The sequence below is a fragment of the Erithacus rubecula genome (genome assembly GCF_903797595.1).
Source record: "Erithacus rubecula genome assembly, chromosome: 4".
Lineage (NCBI taxonomy): Eukaryota > Metazoa > Chordata > Aves > Passeriformes > Muscicapidae > Erithacus > Erithacus rubecula.
The window spans coordinates 22,246,026-22,264,554 of NC_136686.1; the positions used below are offsets into that span (position 1 = coordinate 22,246,026).

At 34.4% G+C, this 18,529-nt stretch overlaps 2 protein-coding genes across 2 annotated transcripts in view; both read left to right on the plus strand.

The window, feature by feature from the left end:
- OTOGL (otogelin like) overlaps window positions 1-6,730 on the plus strand; it is a gene marked incomplete at its 5' end in the record, with an annotated part of 86,043 nt that extends 79,313 nt beyond the window's left edge. The window contains 3 exon segments of the mRNA XM_079303109.1: window positions 348-419; window positions 2,551-2,630; window positions 5,126-6,730. Coding sequence (XP_079159235.1) covers window positions 348-419; window positions 2,551-2,630; window positions 5,126-5,326 — 353 coding nt within the window. The 3' untranslated portion in view covers window positions 5,327-6,730.
- A 4,445-nt stretch (window positions 6,731-11,175) lies between these two features.
- Window positions 11,176-18,529, plus strand: part of PTPRQ (protein tyrosine phosphatase receptor type Q) — a gene marked incomplete at its 5' end in the record, with an annotated part of 122,712 nt that continues 115,358 nt past the window's right edge. Inside the window, 5 exons of the mRNA XM_079304496.1 lie at window positions 11,176-11,223; window positions 13,011-13,148; window positions 13,771-13,906; window positions 14,970-15,224; window positions 16,186-16,403. Coding sequence (XP_079160622.1) covers window positions 11,176-11,223; window positions 13,011-13,148; window positions 13,771-13,906; window positions 14,970-15,224; window positions 16,186-16,403 — 795 coding nt within the window. The remainder of the gene's footprint in view (window positions 11,224-13,010; window positions 13,149-13,770; window positions 13,907-14,969; window positions 15,225-16,185; window positions 16,404-18,529) is intronic.

Here is an 18,529-nt window from a genome sequence, read left to right on the forward strand (position 1 = left end):
ATTTTAATGGGAACAAATAATTTTTCTGAAAGAGCTTGATTTAATGCATGCAAAGTGAGTGCATACATTTAATTCTTACCTTGCCATAGACAGACTCATTCCAAAAGTTTGGTTTAAAAGTAAACATTCCAGTTTTGTGTTAACCAGGAGGGTAACAAAGTGTAGGCCATCTTTAGTGAGACTTGAAGCAGCTTCAGAGTTTCTAAATTGTAGAAGACTAACAGGAAAGTTGATAATCTTTTGCTAAATGTAAAATTGCAGTTGGCAGTGTAAGAATTAATGAAGTGTCGTTTATACAGAAATGTTTTTATTTCATGAGAATCTTCTATTCCTAATGATTCTGCCAGGTTCTGGATTGGGTCTATTACCCTTTGCCATTAGTCCAGTAGTGCCTACTGGTAGTAGTAATTGTGAACCAGGTATTATTTTTAATAATGTATTTTTCTTTTTTTTTGTTTGTTTGAAAATTATATAAGCACTGTTTGATGTATGTGTCAGAGCTGCCATTATCATTGGATGTTACCATGCACTAAATGGTTCTGGACCTGATACTGAGAGATGCTGATCCTCTGCTGGCTTCCCAAATCAGTGGTTTTCTAAAGCCTGGTTAAGATTCACTGCTCAGCACCTGTCAGAATTAGGTTCATCCATTTCTGGTATATGCTATTGGTGGTTATTCCTGCTCATTTTGAAATTGGTTTTATCACATGAACCTACTGTACAGGGTAGTTTTAATAAGAAATGTTACTTTTAAAAAATCATAATTCTGCATACTGTTACCAAGAGATTCTAAATCTGATCCCAGGTCTCTAAATTTAATGATAGAAATCTTTTTGCCTTAAAATAGAGCAAGTGTGTGTGTTACTGTCTGGTCCCACCTTTGCTATGGATGATATGGATTTATGCTGTATTTCTTCTTTGTCACAAATAATATGTTTTACACAGTTACAAAAGTATTGAGGGCAGGGTGGGGAGAGGGACATAGCACATGGAATTACAACCCCACGGCAATATACACGCTTTATACCAGAAATTACAGAATGCTACAGAATTGTTGCAGTGCACTCATAATTATTTGCTTTTTAGGATAGGTGGGGTCACAGAAACTCCCTCCTCAAATAAGAAGTAAAAAAAGCATATCTGGTACTAAAATGCAGATCTTTACAGTTCAGGTTGGAGAGAAGAAAGTATAGCAGCTTTCATAAGACATCAACATATGCTGAAATGTTAGATATAAATCTCTGTATGACTTGTAGCAGTACAAAGATTGCACTGTCTACACTTATTCAAGCTGGCAAACACTTTCAGATAGAAACATCACATAAATTTTTAAAGTGCTTCTGAGGAAGGAAAAGCCAGATGTTGTAGTCTAACAACTTTGCTCATACAGTGATCTGCTTACTCAGTAACAGAATTTTGTTGGATTCTTCAATGCACAGGTTAAAAGCTAGCCATACTCTGCAGCCAACCTAATCTTTCAGTACTTAATGGAGCTGTGGTTGCAGAATATCTTGGTTAGTCAGAGATCATTTGTCCTATACAAATGCTCTCAAGTTTCTGGGGCACACAGGAGTAGTTTTTCTGTACACCCAACCTTGAAGGAAGGTCAAGAAACTGCTGAATAGTACTTATTATTTTATATGCTGTATGTCCAAAATGGTTACACAGCAAAACTAACAGATCATTTGGATGGGCAGTGGAGCAGGAGACCTAAATAACTGCTTGTTACACAGATAGGAATAATGGTCTGATACAGAGTGAAGCACAAAAAATTACATTTAATTGTTTCAGTATTGTATTATGACTTTTATTATGTTAAAAAAATGGCTTTTCACCATACGGCTTTATTTTTCAAATAAAAAACCCCCGAGTCTCTAAGACTGAACATAAAAATTCAGTATTTCCCTCATCCTAGAATTGTATGCTGACTGCATGGGCTACATGCTTCAGATCTGATGGTAAAAAGTACACCATACTTAGCAAATAATTGCATGTCTCTCTTTCAAGGCTTCCTTGAAGGACTTATTGCTCAAAAATATATTGAAATAATATAATTATATTTTATTTTTAATCATGCAAAATAGCATGAAGATTTTAATAACATTCACACCTTCACCTTCTCAAATGTTAAGCTCTGAGAATTTTGTAAAAGGCAGGATCAAAATCCTATTTACATACACCATTCCCAGTAAAATGAAATTAATTCTAATACTATTCAAAATTACTTAATACATTTTTCCTAATTGCTTATATTTCTCTTGCCATATGTTAAACTTAAAAACATATTAATAGTTTAATATTAAAAAAATTTGTATAGCTTATTTGGGGCATTTGATACTCATATGTACCACTTAAAAATAGGTTAATACCACACAGGAACTATATATTATCATATTAGATTTAAAAAGAAAACTATGGAAGTAATAGTTTCTGTGTGTACATTAATGAAGATGAAGTATAACTACTTAAATTATATTTTTTACTTTTTAAAAAAGCAAATACATTACAGAAGATGTATTGATTCAGTATGCATTTTTTGTATTTTATCAGGCAAAAAGGAAGAAAGGTTTTGCCAGAAAATGACAATCAGGACAACCATAAGAAAAAATGACTGTATAAGTCAAAGCCCGGTAAGCACAGAATTTCAATGCTGGACCTGTGTCATGCCACGCCAAGCATCAAAAAGTTGTTTATTGCTAACAAGAAGAAACAAAAAATGCTGTTTTCTTCTCAAAAACAGACCCTTGACTCTAGGAATGTTATCCTACGTTCCTAGAGTTTACAATGGAATAAAACTAACTCTTTCTATTACTGAAAGACTGAGTCTTCCTACCAGGAGAAACATTCGGCTTCAAATGAAAAATACTGACTTTACTTTAACTAATGGAAGAACTGAACTCTTTAGTGTGAAATAATACCCTGCTCTGAAAGAGGAGCAGGAAGAGGAGCATTTAAGTTTCAACTTAAAATGTGATAGAACACTGCTGCACTCCTCTTTGAAGACCTTTATGCTCTGTCTTCTCCCTCAAATAGCATGGGTTTCCATATCATAAATTCATGATCCCATTTATTTATGGGTCTGCTTAAGAAATCTTATGTCTCAGCTTTGGTGTAGCCCCCAGGAAATTTCTGAGCAGCAAATGTGCTTCTCATGTAGCATTTGAAAGAGAAGCAATTGACAAAGTATCTCAAGGCTTCCAAAAAGGCCTCTGGCAAGATTCTATTAGAGAACCTAAGTAGTCATTAGGGAAGAGGCAAAATGTCAACACATACTAAAAGCCATCCTGACAGAAGGTCAGTAGTGAGATGTGCAAAGTTTAATTGTAGGAGTGCATGGCATATTTAGTTAGTTTTAGAAGGATTGATAATGAGGCAGGATACATACATAGATGAAATTAGACTAATTTGCCATAGTTAAGAGATGAGTCTGCAGAGCTTCAGAGTTACTTCAACAACCTAGGGTAAGAAACAGCAATACAAAATATAAAGACATGGTATTGACTAAATAAGAAATATTAAAATGAAAGATTTAGTCAAACGTCATAGATTTTTTAAGCCAGGTGAAAATATCCTTGTCCTTTTATCCAGTTCTGATCTCTGTTCTCATGCAGACAAAAAGGCTAACTAAGAACTATGGCATTTAGGCAAATGGATATGCATTGGAAACAAACTCATTCTACTGTCTTTCATGAATCAGTGCTGCAGTATAGGAGAGGGCTCTGTTCAGCTGTCATCCCTCTACATTGCTGCAGAACTAAAACATTCAGAGAGGAGCAATAAGAATGTTTGCCATGTCATGTCTTGAATGGCAGAACAAGTGAAGCCTTCCTTCTCATCTTTTTATCATAAACTCTTTATCTTTTCTTCCCTCTCTACTCACGTTCCAAAAAGACCTGTCACCATCCCAACTCTATCTGTATTAGAGTGCCCTTTTCCCAGTATCTCCTTGCTCCCAAATTCCTTGGTGCCTGCACATCCTTCACACAGTCCAGATTCCCTTACCCATCACACAAAAGTACCTCCAGATTTTCATGTCCTCATGACCTAAACTCCCCTTCCTTTCCTCTCCAGCTCCCCCACTGGCACTCTTTTTCCATCCTGTGATTTTGGCCCATCAAATAACCATCTGCTATGACTGGCTGGGAACTACATGTGTGTTCTTGGCCAGATTGCTGCTGTCAAACTTTGGATAAGGCTGAGCATAATTGCATTTAATTAATTAATAACTGGGATTACTATTGCTTAGGGCACTTACTAGGACACCAGCAAGTCTTTTTTTTACTCATCTCAAATCTCAGGAAATTTCAAAGTTTAACAGTAATCTTTTAGTCTTATTTGTATTGGTATGGGTATGGCACATTTCATCACAGGCTTGGAAGGGAGTAGCTCAAAGCATCTTTCATATGCCCCAGCTGCAGAAAAAATGAGATTTAAGTCTGTCAGAAAAAAAAATAGATCAAGTAAAGCCATGCTTGATTTCACAGAATTTCAACTCTGCTTGAGTTTAATTAAAAAGTAGAATTTTTTTTTGTCTCAACGTATCAGATAAGAAAATTCCTCACATAATGTAACAGAGAAGGCTTTGCTCTGCTGAAACCCAGAGCACAAATAATTTTCTAACTAGTATGTGCCCTAGCTGGTTTGTTACTGCATCTACTTTTTAGATATATTTCTTTGAGTGACAACACAGCCCTCAGTTGCAAACTGTATAAATAAGAAAGGGAAAAGATTTTGCACTGATATGCTTTTCCTCTTTCAAGAAGAAAGATAAACTTCCCTTCATTTTACTTAGAAGAATTTAACTTTCTATCAGTGAACATGAAAGGAAGTGGATTCAGCCGTGCTGTTCCAAAGTTATTAATTTGTAAATGGGGATTCAATTTTGGTATCCATAGCATGAGGTTGAAAGAAAAGACATGATTAAACAAGAAAGAAAAGTTTACTTTGAAAAGTATTTTCTATGTGGCTAAACTTAGAGTGAATGAATTTTAGAAGATAAAATAATTTTTAAGAGCAGAGTCCTTTACAAATGTAAAAACGGGTTTTAATCACAAGGCATTTTGAAATGTAATATTTTTATAATAAAATTCGAGATATCTTTATTCTTCTTTTATTTTATTCATAGGTAAATGTGGCTTCTTGTGATGGAAAATGCCCATCTGCAACAATTTTCAATGTCAATATTGATAGCCATCTAAGATTCTGTAAATGTTGTCGAGAAATCGGAACGCGAGTCCTGACCGTGCCCTTGCGCTGCTCAGGAAATGGCACTGAAATTATGTATGTCATTCAAGAGCCTATAGACTGCTCATGCCAATGGAACTGAACAGGATTCAGCTTTCACCAGACACAGTCTTTTGGTCATGGATGGGTATAGTATTCTGCAGGGAAATTAAAAAGGCATCAGTTATGCCTTATAATTTAATTTTCCCGAATTTAGCAAAGATGTTATTTGTTGTTCTTTGAATTGTCTTTGAAAATATTGGCAAGAATAGAAAGAAAAACATAAATCCTTTGGAACCAGGTGTAGTTTATCTGTCATTTTTTTCTACTCAGTGGCTTTCTGATGAGGTGGTGAGAAAAGCTGGTTAATATGGTTAGTATTTACAGTATTTTAAAATTTTGGATCATGGATACCAATCAGAGTTGAGCATTTCTCAAACCATTTCTGAGTGGTTCATTTACTTAAAGGTATCCTGTTGAAAACCATCACCAGTCCCATGTTTAAATGGGAAAGAAGCATATTAGGATTTTGAAAATGACTAAATTAATTTATTTGAAAAATAGTGGGTTCAACTGTAACATTTTTCACCTTGCCCAAAATTCTATCTTTTTGTCCATTAAATTTTTGTGAATAATTGGATTCTGCTTATCCTGTAAGTCATTGGGAAACAACATAACAATAATCTGTAAGTACTTGTAGGAAATCTCCAGAGTATATAGCAGAATCATATGTTGAAACCTTAGACATGTATTTAATTTTTATGTATGAATTTTTATGTATGAAGCATGACTAGGCAAAGGCTGAGGACTTATAACTTTTGTGCCTTAAAAATATCTGAAAGCCATTTCTGCTATGAAGATTTCCATTTTGTATCCATTTTTTCACTTTTTACAGAAAAGAAATTGGCTGTTTGATAATACAGAATAAAATTATATGTATATATATTTATTTAAAAACCTCACAATACCGCGCATTTTAAATATTCATAATGGGGTTTGTCTTTGTTTAACAGTCTGAAGATTTGTGTTCAATATGTTTTTAAATCTTTTTTTCAATACAGGTATTTAGACTATTGACTGAACTATTGAATCACAATTTTTGAGTCCAGGAAAAATAGTCAGGTAAAATAAATGTTTTGAAGGACTTAGGTGAGTTATTAAAGCCCAATAAAGCTGTAAATATCCATGATTCAGCACATTAAGGTGAATATAATCTCCCTTTTACTTGGCCTACTACTTAACTTGCTTTTAAAAATCAAGGGTATATGTTTAAGCTTGTTTTAGAAGATTAATTTGCTTTATAAAGTCACTGAATGAAAATTATAAAAATTATTACAGTATTTACCTGACCAATTTTCCTTTTATCTGTGTCAGAATTGTAATTCTTGTAAAATTTGAAAATCTTCTGACAGTTTTGATTTCAAGCTGTCATCATTTAATTATGACAAAGTTGGATTATCACATGGAATATTACAATGAAACATAAGCAATTAAAACTGCCTTAAAATTCAAGGCTGTTTTTCCACTTTATGTGACAAATCTCTAATTGTTTGCTACATTCAGATATTTCAAGTTGTATTATATACCAGGGCCTATAACCAAAACATTCTCTGATACTGCTGTTAGAATTTGTGCATAGAAACTTTTCATGCAGGCAAGAAATAGAAGTTAAATCATAGTCATAGATGTAATGTTGGTGTACTCTTATAGCAAATTAAAGGAAAGCTTTTTAAAAAAACCAACATATTTGTGATTTTTTTTTTAGATAGAGGTAGGCATCCTATACTTGTATTAAGAGGGTTTGACCCAAATCTACTTAATGAATTTAGCATTTGATAAAAAGGAAGCTCTCAAAATAAAGCATTTTTCAGCACTATACTTGTTTGTAATCATCACACATTTTCATTGAACAGCTGTGGCCTTGTAAGCCATTTGCTTTTCTAAGATTTAGAACTGTGTTTGTAATTGAAAATAATCTAATAAACATTATTTTGCAGAGTGATAAATCAGGTATGTTTAAAATTAAAATTGTCTTAATGACAATCTGCAATAAGATAAATTATGTTAAAGAATTTTTTTCCCACTTAGTTTGCTTTTCTGAATGCAAAACTCAATAGGAAGTGTGTCGGGATTTTCCCTGAAGCCTACAGCAAAATCTTACATCTTCAGTGGAGCTGGATAAGATCTTTCATTTTACAGTTAAACTTCATACTTGGGCTGCTTTGGCCTTGTCAGAAGTGAACTTCTATTAAACCCCATGAACCATTTCCTGGGCAGCCCACCCAGCCCTCTGACCTCCAGGAAGGTGACATGGCAGAGTGTGACGTGTTTTATATAACATGAACTAGCCCTTGCAGGCCTTGCACCTGCAGAGAGAAGGTTTCAATGAACCTGTTCTGCTCCACACTTTTCCTCTCTCTGCAACCTACATATAACCACATATGCAGTTTATGGCTCTATCTTGGCTTTCTCATGTCTCTTCAAATCTGCATTCCTGCCTCAAGCCCTGACCTCAAATTTTTTGTAACTCTGTCTGCACAGGTGTCTTGTAAGCTGCTTTGGAAAGCTGATCCAACTCGAATCTTATTTAGTTAAATACCAAAATTAATTAGCCTGTTTATTATTGACCAAATGCTGTAACACCCACAGAGTTCCCTCCCTTGTACCCACTCTGAAACTAAGGCTAGCATAATTTCTACTCCCCTGAAAGGAAGGCTGGGAAGGCATGCTCCTGAAACTCCCACACTGTCATTGAAAAATGCAAGGAACAGTGCAAGATGGAGTGGAGGCTTTGTGCTGCAGTCCCACCATGCCTTGTCATTTCACCCCTTTGTAACTGCTTCCATGGGCTCTTCGTTCCTACATTTCCACTGTTCTGTTCACCTGTGATTGGAAAAGGGTTCACACAATATAAAGGCTTAGCCATAAAACTCTGCACATATTTTAGGGACTAACATAAACATATCTCTACACTTAGAATCAGATTGTACCTAAATGTGCTTCTATAAAATGGTAAGTCTTTGCCATATTTTTTTTATTTTAAATTTATAATTCCTTTGCCTTTTTACCAGGTAATTTGTTAAGGTAAACTGTAGTGCCAATATACAATTGGAATTTGAAGCACAGCTTCAAAAACACACTTACTGTGTGTTTCCATTAATAAAATCTGAGAGTAAAGATGTATAGGCAGCTAAGATTCCCATTTTTTAACATGCCAAATCTGTATACTATATATTTAAAAATAAAAAGTAAAATGTAATTAATTTGCATGATTTATTTCCACATTGCAGATAGGGCTCTTCCCAAATATGTGCACCTGTATATTGGTGAAATTTTAGTGCAGGATCAGGTTTGAGGTTTGGCATTTGAACATAAGTACAAGTCATATAATATACTGAGAGGCAGAGGTGTTTGCAACAACCCACTCTGAGATTACAAATGGTCACTGTGTAGTTCACAGTGCTTCAGCAGTGACAAAATTCTTTTGCATATGTGGCTCATTTTTCTGCTTCTTTCACAATCCATTTTTCCTGACAGTAATTTTTTTTTTCTCTTGAAATTCTGCCCTGCTGATAAACTCAGCTTACAGCCATTGTAATTAATTTTTATAAATATTTTATTATTATTCATTAGTTTTGTATAATTCTTTGCATCTTTCTTCCATCTTGCCTTTTACAAGAATTTTAAAGACAAATCCAATTTCCATATGTTTTCACACCTTTGTGTAAAAACTTATTGACAGATAAACAGTTAGATATCACTCAGTAAAAATCCAAAGGAAATTGGAGTTGTCACACATGACCATAGCAATATAACCATCATGAAGGACAAAGCATGAAGGCCAGAACATTAGCAGAAAGTCTGTACAATTACACACTCCCAACTATTCTCTGAAATATATTTTCAAAAGCATTCAAAACATGTAAGTAAAAAATCTTTTGAGGGGTCGACTTCAGCACATTAATGCAAGTGAAATAAAGGATTTTATTGAGAAAAGGTTATGGTAGAGATGGTTTGTGTGTAACACTGTGTACTAAATTTTGTCTAAATTTCCTTTAAATCCCAAGTGGAATGTTCAAGCTGCCTACAGAATAAGAAAACTTTAAAAATTATCTCTCCATTAACAAGTCAGAGTTTAGGGAGGAAAAGTACATTGAGAGCTGAAGGACAATGGGCTGTGGCAACTAAGATACATTGACTAGAGCTTGGCAGCCATAGAGTGATCATTTAACAACTGTCATTTTTGCCTATTTGGAAAAATAATTCTATATATAGACTAATTAGGTGGTCCTATGTCTACTGGAATCCATAAGATCAGAGATTTGAGAATCTTGCTTAAAGAAGATAGTCTGAAAAAATGTCTTACACATGTAGTTTCTAGTTTTATGAGTAGTTTTTGTATGGGAGAGCTTGAAGAGTTGTTTTTGTATTGATGTCACACTCTGGAGAAAACCAGTAGTGAATGGTGTCATGAATTAATCTTTAGAAATGCTGAATAAAAGGAATGTGTTTATGTCTTGGGGAGTGTTCTTTTGATTAAGGTGGAATGTGCCATGGACACTTAATTTATTGGGGTTAACACAGAGAGGGCTCCTGCTGGTGTCTTGCAAATCACTTTGTTAATAAGGTCTCCCCTGGTGCCTGATGATTACAAATTGCTCTGGAAAACAAAATGGAGTGAGACTGCTTTTCTAAACAGCTGAATGGGCAGTATCTTACTTTTGTCATTGGTAGCTAAAATAGCATTCAGGTGATTACACCCATGTGCTCTGCTGCTCTGACAGGGGGATTGACTCAGTGTTTTGAGATCAGGGGTTTCATTGCAGCAGCTATTGTTTTACTATGTGTGTCTTTGGATAATATAAAAGCTCCAAAATGTTATTTTTCTGGTGAGATTAAGCCTGTTTTGTTTACTACAAGTTCTAAATCAAGCTTTAGTTGAAAATTTTGTTCCTTATTTTATGATTCACAGTTCAGTGGGATACAAGTTTCAGTAAAAATTAGGAACAGGCCACTGAAAAACAACAGTATCTCAAGACAGAAGTATTATGTGATGACAGCACTTAAGAAAATACAAAGTATATAATAAGATTGTTGCTCTCTTTAATGTTACACATATACAAAGGTGTTGATTTTTATTTATTTTATAATTGGTAAACATTTTTTATCAGCCTATTAAACTGATTTAATTTCAAAGAATAGAGAGGAAAACTAATTTTTTATTAGAAATATTATTTGGGGAAAGGTTAGGGGAATGGGAATTATGTTGAGCTAAGTTCAACTCTGAAATTGCTGGTTCAGATCTGGCCAAAGATAAATGTCACCCACTATATTTTTTCTGAGCCAAGTTCTTATTCAGCAGTCTTTGGGAAATGAATCTGTGGTCCTACTGCTATGAATTCTTGCCTATTCTTTACTTATAGTTGCTTATACTGGTGACTTTGTGTGGGATCTCTGTAAGGTCATAAGACATATCAATGATTGTGCAGCTGTGCTTAGTACTTCTGCAGAAAAGTGTTTTCAGGCTTATTTTGTACACTGACCACAGAACATCTGGCTAGAAAAGTGAACTGCAGAAAGCAACCAGAGTCTGAAGGAAAATAAGTAAGGGATAGCACTGATTGCCATGAATTTTGATCCGGTAATCACAGAGAAATTAAATATAGCTTTTTACACTGAGGGTTTTTTAAAATGACTAGTGAACAACAGGCATATCCACAGTTCACTGAAATTAAAGAATCTCAGGAAATTTGATATGAGGCTGGGGAAGAGGCAGGGCCAGAGCAAAGACACAAATCTAAGGTGCACCATTGGCTGCCTCTGTATCCATGTGAAGTATAAATGTGTGTAGTGTTTTTCTTCCCTTCTTAGGATATTCTGATGTGATTTTGCTTTGAAGCTGTGGTGATACAAACACTTAAGAGATACTGGGACTACAGCATTTCTTTCTGTATGGATCAACTAATTCTTCTTCTGCTTGTATTAAAATATTTATTTAAGGTAAGGAAAATACTCTGGTTCTTGAGGGTGGATAAATAATCAAAGTGAATGTTGAAAACTGATGGAGTGTGATTTGGATTGCTTTTTTTCCCTGATGTTCTACCTCCCTGTTCACAGGAGGCTCTCATTTAGTGCTACTGAACATTCCCAGTCTTCTTTCTAGCTAAACAGTTGAAAGCTCTTTTGAGATCTTTAATCTGCTTTATTTCCTGCTGCTTTGGGTTTAATGTTGTTCCCCAGATGAAGTAAGAGATCCCAACATCTTTAAGTCACCTGTTAAACAGGGTTGGTATGAATTAAAAGCTTTAATGAGTGCATTGTCATACCTCTGACAGTGGTAAAAATCAGACACTTGGGGAGCACTGTGCAAATAGCATAAGAAAATTACCTACACTGTGTCAGGTTTTCATCATTTGCAGCTTAAGGACTTCTAGAGATGGATGTATTTTCAGTGCCGTTTGTGAGCTTTGTTGTAGCTCTCCTCTATGAACTTAAACCTCTGTAAACATGAACGGGCCTCCTCTGACACCCCTTGAAACTTTTAGAACTCATTTTAAGCCTTGTCAGATAAACTATTTTGTGAATAACTGTCTTTTCTTCCCTCTTCTTTAAATCTGGAGCATACCAGCTGTGTTTCATCCATCACAGTGCTTGTACTTGAAGAGAAAATGAAAATCAATCTCTTCACACTTTTGGGAACTTAAGATTTTTATCGATCTCTGCTGTATTTCCCCTCGAGTGCCTCTTTTTCAGATTGAGAAACCTACTTGAGTCTTATGTTGAGGCACAGTTGATAGCAAAAGTCAGTAAGTTGTTTGTTGTTTAGGTCTCCAGGCTCCTGCATAGCTAGCCTGAAGATAGATTTGAACCTTAGGTTTTTTTGGTCAATTTAATAACTTTGTTTTTATTTTTTAAATTGCTTCAGTTTTTAGATAAGGGCCTGAAAATTGATGGGAAGGTGCTGGTAACAAAAAGGAACATTCTAAATCTCTCTCATAGATAAAAGAATGGAGCTGTTTTTGTGTACACTTGAAAATGTATTTCTTGTTTTTTAGGTTCAAGTATATATATATATATATATTATATATATTAAATGACACACAACTGCTGATGGTAGAAAATTATTAAAAATATTAATTAAATTATTGCCAAATATATATGTATTTATCTTTAAAATCAGATTTTACTTGACTTTGAATTGTCTGGGTTAGACAGGACGTGTTTTTGGGGTATGCAAGCCAGCTATATACCCAATATATTGAATTAAAATCTGCAAATTTTCCTGGAAAATTTTCCTTATACACTTCTGTGTGTGACATCAATATTATAAGTCCATTGTGTCAGTTCATTCCAGAGGTGGTATATACCCTCTTGTAAAGGATTTACAGAGTTTAAAGCTTTATAAGATTTACAAAGTTTATACTTCACAATGTATAACCTAAACTCTGAACATTGAGATATTGATAGATTTATAGTTATGTTAGTTAATCATTAGTTAAAAGAATTTTTGGTTTGGTTTGGTTTTTTTCTATTTGGGTCAACTGTCATGATTTTTCCACCTCTGGAGAGAGAAAAATAACTAGAACCTGTATCTGCAGAACTTGTAAAATCTTAGGAGGTCTCTGTGTGGCACACAGTAGAGCTGGTGATATTGGTCCATGTAAAAGCTATTGCTAACTGACAAGCTCTAGGTAAAATTAATTAAAATTGACGAGTTTGATTATTTAGTTAGAGGTATGTTTGCTGCATTTTCTACTAAGTTGCATTCATGTATGTTTGTGTTACAGGGTGCACAGTGTGTGGACTGTGACCAAGCAAAAAAGCCTGCTAGAATAGTTCTGATGGAGTGGACTGAACTGCCCAAAGGAGAGGATCCAGACTATTATATTCTGACATACCAGCAAGCAGATGCTTTCAGTCAAAAAGTATATTTTATCAACCTGACTAATTAGTTGTTCTATGTTTTTTAAGCTGTAGGTAGTAGGAATTAATAGCACCATGTGTTTGTTTGGTTTGTTGTTCTTTTTAAAAAATTAAAAGGTAAAATAGCAAATAAAGAGAAAGTTTGGAAAAAAGTATTGGATTTTTTAATTCATGTCATTTATGTGTACTCTGATAGAGTCCTGCTGAAGCCAGCGGGCCTCAAAAGGACACCTGAGTGTCCTGTTGAATAAGGATGGATAGTCATATGCTCAAAGTTAAGATTATGCAAGTTCTTCAAGGTACTGTGATTTGAAGGAGGAGTCTAACTTCTCCAGGAGATGCACAGATGCTGCCCCTAAATCTCAGTGGAAAGGCATTGCTCTTATTTTGAGCACAGGATGTTCTGGAATTTAAAGAAAATATGAGGATTTTAATATGAAAGTGTTTGTTATTAATGTGATTTTTAAAAGACTTTCTTTGAAATGCATTGGATGTTTGCAGTGTAACTGCAGCCTCGACTTTGATGTGCAACAATATAAGCTACCCTTCTAAGAGCTTCATACATTGCTTATAAACTGTATTTTTATTACTTTCACTATATTCAGCAATTCTTTTAACTTGCAGAATGTAAGAAACATTTCTAAAGCTGAACAGAAACCTGTCAGTACTACAGTTCTGCTGGAGAAAAGTAGGAAGTATGACATTACAATAGAATCCCAGAAAAATGGCCAAATCTTAAGCATAAAATCATTTAAAACACGTAAGTCGAGTAGCACAAAAATATTTTGGTGTCTTTATAGTTAGTCTAATACTGAAGATTAAAAATGTAGGGGTTCAGATCCCAAGGTTATTCATGTATTTAGAAACATTGCATTGCTGTATGCTTCCAACCATGAAGTGTTGAAGGAATAATTTTACATAATGTGTTTGGTTAGTGTAACAATTCTAAAATATGAGACTGATGTAAGTTTGTGAGATTTTTAAATATTACAGGTTTTACTATGCTACAGTAATTCTAGGAGAAGAAATTTATAAAAGAGGACCATGGAAAAAGTTGCTTAAATCCTGGCAATTTCATAATAACATAGGGTTATCATCTTAAATAAATTTAAAAAACCAACTTGTTTCAACTTTGTAACAGTCCCTCCTTAAATAGGGTTAACAAATATCTTGAAGATCTTAGAATTGTGACTAATTGGAAAGACCTTCATTATAAGAATATATGAGTTTAGGCACTGAATTTATAAAAACATAATTTATAGCTGTAAATCCATTCAGGAACCACAAGTCCCACAGGTTATTAAACCGAGGGGGCTTTTAAATCTTAACTTTGTCTATTAAAATATTTTATAGCATTACATTTTTCACATTGCAAGCTCATGCTATTGCATATCTTTAGAATACAGACTTCTACCTGAACTCAAACAACATAGTTGGGAAAAAACATAGTAAGTTGGAAGCTTTGCAGGAGCCATCAGCTGATGAAAGAACATTGAGCAACAGGAAGCTGCAGGAAATGGTTATGCTGCTAATGTGTTATTGCACTTAGCATCTGTTAGTTGAACTGATATTCCATCCAAATATGTACTTTTACAGTTAAAGCACTCCTGAAAGCTTGTACTTTTATCTCTGCTTGCTTCAGACATAAGTTAACCCACCATGAAAATAAAAGAAAACATGACTTTCTGTCACTAGATTTCCTTCTCTGTTGGGTCTATCCCTCATGCCTTCTCAAAAAAAGTGTAATAATATTGATGAAATAAAACTTCACGTTCATTATTTCTTTGTGCAAATGCAGTATTTATTTTTTCTTTGTCTACTAGGTGGAATTTCAGAAAATGATATCAAAACACTTGTGACAGCTACTACAGTGTCTTTTAATTGGAGTATGATGGTCAAAGAATTTTCAGTTTCTCTGATCCTGAATGGTACTTCTCAGACTATAAAAAGCCCCAGTGGATTCTTTGTATGGAGAAATTTGAGACCCGCCACCATTTATACATTTAAGTTTATATTTGAACAATTAAATCCTGAATTTGTAAGTGTGTCTCAGACACTGGATATTCAAGCTGAAACAGGTATATATTAATGTCTTGTAGTCACAGTGAATGCAAGTTAGTACTGCATATTTTCTAAAAGAGTGAGGAGTAAATGGTAAAATCCTGTATTCCATTTTATGTATTTTAGTGGTATGGATGTTATTTCTACAAAGAGGAAATAAATTGAATGTTAATGACATAGAAGGTTATTTCTAATTTATACTTCCTAGTATTTTAGGAGCAAGAATTCAAATTTGCATGTGCAAATATTTTAACTTTATTTTGCAGTCTAAAATAGAGTGAAGTCAAGGATGAAGTTAAGCTTTGTAATTATTGGAATGTATGGGGTGAATTTTATACGTAGTTTCAATGAAAAGACAAATTAAATCCTGAGTTTGGTAAGGATTTGGAACACTTTCTGAAGCATTCAAAATGATAGGAGTTTTACTGTTGAGAGACAAGCTTAGCTGTGCTGTTTTGTAAGAGGGAGGGAGACACATATCTGAGGATATTATGGCTTGCTTGTGTATCCTCATTCCTTTAATTGTGCTACTCTCATAATGCAACTTAGAATATTTAAAATTAGATACAGAAAAGAAAGAATTATATGCAATCAAATTCAAGGAAATAATTATTTTCTTATATTCAAGAACATATTAAAAGGAAATAATTTTTTAAAATTCATCTTTATAATTTGAAAAATTGAATAATCAGAAACTGAACTTAAAAATTAATTTATTTTCTAAGGTATGACAAAGATTAATGGATCTCTTATGTGTTTTTTCTTCACTGGGTAGCAGTTGTAGGTTTTAATCCAATCACTCAGATTTTTTAAAACACTCATAGTGCTGGTTTATAATCACTGAAAGTTTTGAGAGTTGAAATAATGATTTAATTAAATGATATTGTCCTCAAAATGTCTGTGTAATTGTAAGAAATCAGCATCACTGCCATGAGTAATAGAGTATATCTTTAAATTCCTGTCCTTGTTCACCTACAGGCACCTGCTCCCAAGGGTGGGTGGCATTCCAGAGCAGTTGCTACCTACTGGGTAAGGAGAGCAAGCCATGGAAGGTGGCACAACAAACCTGTGAAACCTCTTCACAAGGGGCACATCTTCTTGACATAGGGAGTGAGGAAGAGCATGGGTTTGTGTTGTCATATCTCCAGAAAATTAGTCGAATAATCATGTTATGGACAGGTCTTAATGACCTAAAGGTTAGTATATTTTATTATCTTTGTTATTACAAATATGGAAGCAGGAGAATTTTGAAATAGGGGAGACAATCCTCAAGAATAAAAATTACTGAATGATACTTAGGTTATTTGTTTATATAGTTATTAGTAATTAGACAAAGAATCATGTTTCTTCCTGTTTAGAAATGCTGAAAATGTTTAGAAGGTCATAGCTGGGGAAAAAACCCATAGTGTGTACTTAACCTGTAATTGGTGTGTGTGTGTCTGTGTGTGTGTGCATGTGTGTGAGTATTATTTCCTGGGGATATTATTTTGCCTGTAGGTGGTGCTGCATTACCAGATTTTAAATTTATGTCTACACACTTGTTACTATGGGTATCAAAGTCTGGGCTTGGCTTTTTCAGTTTTGATGCAAGTCTGAAATGTTGAGTGTTGAGCTTAGCGAGGTCCGTCCAGTATAGATGGAGCAAAGTGTTTATTGAAAAATTTTTTTTTGTTCCTTGTAATTGGGATATGAAAGTTCTTAATGCCACATCTGTTGTTACAAAATTATTCACTATGGCATGGTGTGTGTGGCTTGGGAAGAACTACAGACATAAATGAAAGCATTGGGAAAGCTCTTGGAAAGGTGGAGGCACTATTCCAGAAATGTGGGACCCAGGCTTCTGTGATTTGGTTTAGTGAAAACTTATTTTGTGCTAAGTATAGAAGGTTGAGAGAAAGCCAGTGTTTTTTGTTTTAAAAAATTTGCACCCTGAAATATTATTTTAGTATTTTTTGGCAAAATTATTTTAAAATTATTTTACTGTGAAAATAGTAAAACCAAAGCAAACTTTACGTGTAAGAGCAGGAGTGGTGTTACACCACATGTCAGAGAGATAGAAAAACTCCTTTTTGCAGACTCTGTTAAATACTGGGGCTGCACAAACAAGTCAGAGTGGGATAGCATGCAGACTGAGGAGACACAAATCTGTCTAGGTCATCCTGATTAGTAAAGCTCCAGGAACATATGCACTTTACATGTAATATTATTTTGTTAATACTACTCGAAAGTCTCTTCTCAAATTGCTGAAAATTTTACACTGCAGTGATATTCCTTGTAACCAACTGGATGTTTTAGAAATAATGTAATATTTGTTAGAGGCTGTCAGAAACACTATATTTTAGCAAGTTAGAAAGAGTATTAGAAAGTTGATTTTTTAAGCTCTGATTATACAGAAAAGAATTGATTGCCAGTTTGGAATTTGACTGTTAGTCAACTGTTTAATCATTACATGCATTTTTATGTTTGTGGGAGCTAGTCAGTTAAATTAACTAGATGAGAACCTTGTTTTAAGCATAGCAAGGTATAATAATAAAATGCTTGTTGTTTTACAATAACTTTTTCCCCAAAATATTTGTACTTAATTAGTGTGTTCAAGTGCTGTCTGAAAATGTTTCAATCTGAAATTTCACTGTTGTCATCTGTTCTCATCTTATGAGAACTCCAAATTGCACTTCCACAAAATAGCCCTTACCTCAGGAATTCAAATATCATGGGACATACAGTACAAGTTGCAGGATTTCTTTAAAATCTGATATTCAAATTGCAGATTCAATTATTTTTGCTTTCTCTTTTGTATTTGAAACATTAGGAAGTTAAATCTCTGTTTTCAAGAAGAAATTTCCAAATTTCTGTTTTTCTCCAAGAACCCCAGACCTTGAAGTATTTGCTGGTACAACCTACTCAGATTTCAGCAGCTTTAGGAAAACTGCCAAGCACTCTGACACTGATAAAAATTAGCAGCACTGTGAGCGGGATTATTGTATTCTCACAGTTTCTCCTTCTTTAACCCTACTTTGAACTGAATCTGGATTTAAACCCTTCCAGATGAGGGTGATCATTCAGTGGAATGCAACAGAGACCCTGGAGATGTAGGTTGGCTCATGAATGAATGGAGTGCTTTGGTGATATCATCATGTCTGTCCTGACAGTCTGTACAGTTCTTCAGTTAGGAAGTGAAGTGCAAAAGGTAGCCAAAGACTGTTGCAAGTCTTGCTGCAGAGGTTTGTGTCATTGTAATATCCCATGGTTTCCTGTGCTTGTCATTAACTCTAGTGTCTAGAAAGAACAGTACCTAAAAAGATATGCATTGATCTGTGCAGCA